Raw genomic sequence first — 6,000 nt, 5'->3', positions numbered from 1 at the left:
GACATATAAGTTAATAATCTGTTATAAAAATGACAGTTTTTGGCTAAGTGAAGGTGCTATACAAAGAGAAGTAGGTGCGACTTGAGATGCACAGATTTGATTGTATCTGGTCACAGTTTAGGAAAAGCTTTTTTTTGTTTTGTTTAGTTTTTTTTTAATTCTTATTAGTCAATACCACAACTGACGAGGAGATAGGTAGATGAACATTAATAGTCGCCCACATGCTTTGGATCAGTTCCCGGACTTGTGAAAGGCATCTGAAGCAGGAGGAGGGAGACGCACAAGCTTTGCAGCCCGGGGGAAGATGGCGGAACGATCCCACAGGAGGTGGTGAGACCAAAACTTCGGGACTTCTTGGATTCATCGCCAGACACCTTATCTCAGATCTGTGGACACATGCAGGCCAAAAAACGATACTTAATTCTGTTCTCAGCCGGCGCCTGTCTCATTGTGCTGTTTTGTTTTGGGGGGATACAAGTCCCGCTGTCCAGACGACGCGATGACCGCAGCCTCACCGGTCCCCACGCCGGGGCGCGGTGGCGTCGCTTGCCGGGTTACTTCCAGCCTTTCAGCACCTGGGAGAAGGAGCACAGCGATGACCTCATTGAACACATATCTCCTAGACAGAAGAGGGACACTAACTCAGGCCTATACACTGGAAAACGCTGCAGAATGGAGTCCTGTTATGACTTCTCGCTGTGTGAGAGGAATGGATTTAAAGTTTATGTGTACCCTCTGCAGAAAGGAGAAAAGCTCTCAGAGAGTTATCAGAACATCTTGTCCTCAATTGAAGGCTCCAGGTTCTATACACCAGATCCAGGACAGGCATGTCTGTTTGTCCTGAGTTTGGACACACTGGATCGGGACCAGCTTTCACCTCAATATGTGCACAACTTGAAAGCAAAAATCCAGAGCCTTCCTCTGTGGAACGAAGGCAGAAACCACATCATCTTCAATTTATACTCTGGCACTTGGCCAGATTATACAGAAGATCTTGGTTTTGACATTGGGTTCGCCATGTTGGCCAAGGCCAGCATCAGCACAGAAAACTTTAGGCCCAATTTTGATGTTTCGATCCCTCTTTTTTCTAAAGACCACTCTAGGACAGGAGGGGAAAGGGGTTATTTGAAACACAACACGATTCCCCCTTATCGGAAGTACATGCTGGTCTTTAAAGGGAAGAGGTACCTGACTGGAATAGGTTCGGACACTAGGAATGCTTTATATCATGTGCATAACTCTGAGGATGTGGTCCTTCTCACCACTTGTAAGCATGGAAAAGACTGGCAGAAGCACAAGGACGCACGGTGTGATAAAGACAATGCAGAATATGACAAGTGAGTACTTCTGCTTTTTCAGCCCTTTTAACCGCACTGTTGGTCCCATAATCACTGTCTTATGCAAGTTTTTGGTCATAGTGGTACATTAAACTATGATCTGAGTCCCCTTATCCAACACCTTTCCTAAACAAACCTTTTCTACTCTTGGTTTGCCATGTGAGGGCTTCCTTATTAAAAAAAAATAAAAAAAATTACAAGCCTATTATGTCAGAAAGATAGCTTTTCTTTGAGATATACAAGTGTTGTGTTTAGATGTTACATTTTAACCAGTTGTAGTGTTTTAGAGTAGGATGGTGAGACTCAGGTGAGTACGCAGTTGTCACCCACAGGAACCATTGTAATCAATATTTCTATCTTCTTACATGGTCTGCTTTGCAGCAGTGATAAAAGTATTTCTCTCTTCTCTTGCTTTTGACATCGCCACCTTTCTACTTGCCCAATCTGTCCTGATACATATTTGTCCTGCTAGAAATGTAAATGTAGCTGTTTTGTGAGCATCAGAAATACTTTTATCTCTATCCCTCACTGAGATAGTACTGCACACATCTGTGGCCCCAAAAGATTGCTCTGTGATCAGTCCCAGTCCCATGGCTAAGCCAATCTGTTTTCTGTACTCAAATCTGATGAGTAAACTGGCGCCTGCCTTCCAGCTTTAGACAGTGGGATTCATTTTGCATCCTCCCCTCAGACTTTGCTGTGTTGTTATTGGGGACTGTGTGGTGCTGGGTGTTGGACTGTGGCTCTTTGGAGTGGATTAGTTCTGACAAAGCACTGGTGCCAGTAAGGGGAAGCTACTCTGACTCCTGTTTGCTCAGTCATTTCCCAGACAAGCTCAACTACATCAGCGAGGAATGCCCTGGATCCAACCCGTGTCCTGCGTGACCCTATCGTTGTTAGTGGTTAGCTGTCATTTGACCCCCATTTCAACTGCTTATCATGTTGCTGTTCGTTTGAGTGATAGGCCTTATAGTAATGTGTTAGGAGTGTCCAATAAAAACCTGGGTAAGACGTGTTGTCCCTGGAAAACGTGTCTTACCCAGGTCTTCTACCAGTGTCTTCTTCCTTTGTTTATAATTTGCTTATGTTATGTCTTACTTTGACTTTTTTTGCTGTGTGTCTGTTATGCATACACCCTAACAACACTCACATGACTGACTTTGTAGGAGAATAACCATGGTACTCATGAGCTTTAATTATTGAGAAAATTGCATTTTCTGTAATACTCTTAAGAGGTGAAATCTCTGTCATGTCTACCGGCTCACTGCTTCTGCTATGTCCAGTTGGGGAGGGCCATTTCACACAGAGTGATGGGTGGCATTACAGATGAATCCTCCTGGCATTAAGTAACACTGAGGGAGAAACAATCCACGAGTATCCAACTTCTAACAGCTACAGCATGTCCAGGGCTTCTCATTCGGTGCATCCTGAATAAATCATTCTGCCATCAGTCTGCAGCAGGCTTTTGTTTGACCTCGAATCTGTTGCAGACTTTCTGTAGGATTATGAAAAAGAATTCACTCGTGCTCGTCTTACCTTGTAGTTGTGCTGGTATATTTGCAAAATTAAAAGTGAAGTCTTTAGATGTGGATGTCAAGGAGCCTGCATTACAGCTTGAGCAGTTACTGTACTTTGCTGAAAAGAAAGTGGGAAAACTTGCACAATTTCCTTGCATTCTTTCTGTGCTCTACACTGCTGCTTACTTTGGCTGAACTTTATTAGATAACATTGCTGCAGATATGTGTTGGAAGGTTTTGTGCCAGATGTTCGGTGTCCGAATAGTGCAAACGTGTTTTATATACAAAAACATGCTGCCTATAAGAACAGAAATGCAAGCAGGAAAAGCTGTACAAGGGAGTTCTGCAAATACAGAAACAATGCATAAAAAGGAAAGTGCTGCAATAACAGAATGGTGATGCAAAATTAAAAAAAAAAAAAAAAAAAAACACTGTAAAGACAGAGTACTACATAAATGAAAAAAACTGCAAAAAGAAAACGCTGAATATTCACTCACAATAGAAGTGCTCTGACATTATCAAAGGCTATCATTTAAACCAGCTGAACTTTTTATTAAATTATACAAGGATGAATGTCTAAAACTTGATGCATTTTCTTTCCCATTGCTCGTGTTTCCCATACTTCCACTAGTACCTGTTTGTTTGTTTTGTTTTTTGTTTGTCTCTCTGATGAAAACTCCCTGCTGCCCCGAGCACTTCCGTTGTGCGAGTGTTTATGCAGAACTTTCTCCTTGCAGTTTTTGTTCATGCAGGACGTTTCTGTATTTGCAGCAATTTTCTATTATTGCATCACATTACTGTATTTGCGGCGCTTTTCTTTTTTGCACTATGTTTCTGCATTTGCAGAACAGTGTTTTCGTATACAAAGCATGTTTGCACCCGTTGGCCACCATGCAGATGTGCTGAGTTTGGGGGACTTTGTTAAACTATTTGCAATACATGTGATCTTATGTTAAAGATGAAAAGGTTGATTGTCTTTGTAAGGGATTAATCTCATTTAAGATTGCGGTTAAATGTCCGCAATTGTTTGCATTTCTCATTTTGAAGTGATTTCTGTAGACTGACCAAAAGATATTGGAAATCTGAAGGCAGCCTTGTTTGGACCCCTTTTGCACTCAAATATGATATTTTAAATGAAATTAAATGACCATTTAATAACAAATTATTTACACAATTTAATTTAATTTACAATTTAATATGTTTAAATTCCTACTTATAGAAAAGTTGTTCCTGACAGATTTACAACTCTTACCAACACTAAACTTCTGACTATATTTATTTGTTGATTAGTGTCAGTTTGATCTGAATTTGCTTGACGCGTTCACATTTCCCCAAACGAAGCAGGATTTTTTTTTTTTTTTTTTTTTTAAAAAGGCTGATGTTAATGTGTACATTTTTGTGAAGTGGCTGGTTTATTCTCATTTTAAATCCAAACTGATCAATATCTCTATCATGTAAACATTCCAAGTTATTTCCCGTCACACTGTGCATGCTTCTTACCTTGTCCTGTCGTGATGATGCACATGCACAGCCTTCTGCCTCCTGTCTCCGGTACTCTGTATCCCTTCTCGTCCTCAGCTGCAGAAAAAAGTGGAATGCTTGTGTGGAGCTGATACTTGAAAAAATATAACCAAAATTGAAATGAAAACTATACCTATTATGTGGTTTTCCATGGTAAAACCAAAAAGAAATAAAACCGGGAAGTGCAGTTTGTATTGTATTTCTGGAATACACAACTATATCACGTCTTCCCCTTGTCCAGTCAGAACACTTCCCAATCTCCAGATCCAACATGTTTTCATGATTATTTCCACGTAAACTCAAAGGAGAATACTATTATTCAGACTTATTACATTCAGAATAATTCATTCAGAATTAAACATCATGTAACAATAGCTGACGTGTCAAATATGTAAACAAATGTGTTTTGCATTTATTCCCATTAAAGTTTGGGATATCTTACTTTAGTCAAACAAAAATCAAATGATATAAAAATACTAATGTTCACAATCTTTAGGTGTCAAGTTTTCAGGAAAGGTTAGTGTTGTGATTGAGTTGTAGTGTCCTGTCACACAGCCCTGTGGGTCAGACAGTACAGTCTGTGATCTAACTGGGTGGAAGTAATTGTTTCTGTGCCTGGCTGTGGTCCTTTGTGCAACAAATCCCTCTTATCCTCTCCCACTGACAACAAGGAAGTTATGACTGACTGAATGCAGCCTCACACAATAATTACCTTGTAAAGGAAATGTCATTTTGGTGTAACCGTCGAGACGTAACACTCCAGATGTTTTGGCTGAGATGTTTTTTTAAATTTATTTTTAATGCAAATTATATGCATGTTCTATGTGCAGCCAGCACATCTGGACCCCATGTAGTGCTCTACACTACCTTGTCTTATTTGCTTTTTTGTTTCATTTGCTTGCAAGAAAAATTAGGCTAAAATTGGCTTAGTATATTTTTATTTTATTTTGAATAACTAAAAAATATCTCTGCCTGGTTGCATGTGCACAAAATTATTGGTTTTAATCTTTATTGGCTACATCTTTGTGTTATTTGAGATGTGCTTCAAATGAAGCACTGCTTACTTTTAAAAAATGTTGTATTTCAGGCGTTTGTGCCGTTGGATGGGGAAAAAAAGTCCCCAGTTTTTGTCGTTCATGTGTTGCGTTCCGCCTGACTTAAAGCTAGAGGCTAGTCAACTTTCTACTTTCCTCTTCTTCATGTTGTTCTTTATATATCTGCACTCAACCACTGTGGACAAGCTTGTAATGCAGCCAAAAGGGTGAAGAGAAGATGCAGCAGGAGGCAGATCAGATGCAATTTTAACCTCAAACTAAAAGCCCTCTCACAGCTTGTTTCCAATTAAGTGGCCCTGCCAAGTGCAAGAGTATAAGTGCAATAGAGTGAGAGGTGAGGGGGGTGTCGCAGAAAAATGGGAAACAAGCTGAAAGGAAGCTGGGGGTAGAGATTGGAACACAAAGAGAACTAACAGTGAGAATCTTAGGAGGTAAAAAATAGATGGAGGCAGAAAAGAGGAAAACACAAGACAGCTATCCAGCAGTAAGAGCTGAGTGCAGTAGCTGGCTGGCTGCTGACGTTGGTCTGATAGGTGTATTTATAGACTTGCAGGATTTTAATCCTCAGTA

General features: G+C 40.3%; 1 protein-coding gene across 1 annotated transcript in view; it reads left to right on the top strand.

Annotated features, from left to right (window-relative positions):
* The first annotated feature begins 267 nt into the window (after positions 1 to 267).
* LOC306756217 (exostosin-1-like) overlaps positions 268 to 6,000 on the top strand; it is a 37,679-nt gene continuing 31,946 nt past the window's right edge. Inside the window, exon 1 of the mRNA XM_079240908.1 lies at positions 268 to 1,337. Coding sequence (XP_079097034.1) covers positions 397 to 1,337 — 941 coding nt within the window. The 5' untranslated portion in view covers positions 268 to 396. The remainder of the gene's footprint in view (positions 1,338 to 6,000) is intronic.

Source organism: Telmatherina bonti (assembly GCF_933228915.1).
Source record: "Telmatherina bonti genome assembly, chromosome: 5".
NCBI classification, from domain to species: domain Eukaryota; kingdom Metazoa; phylum Chordata; class Actinopteri; order Atheriniformes; family Telmatherinidae; genus Telmatherina; species Telmatherina bonti.
This window is presented reverse-complemented; position numbering and strand designations above follow the sequence as displayed.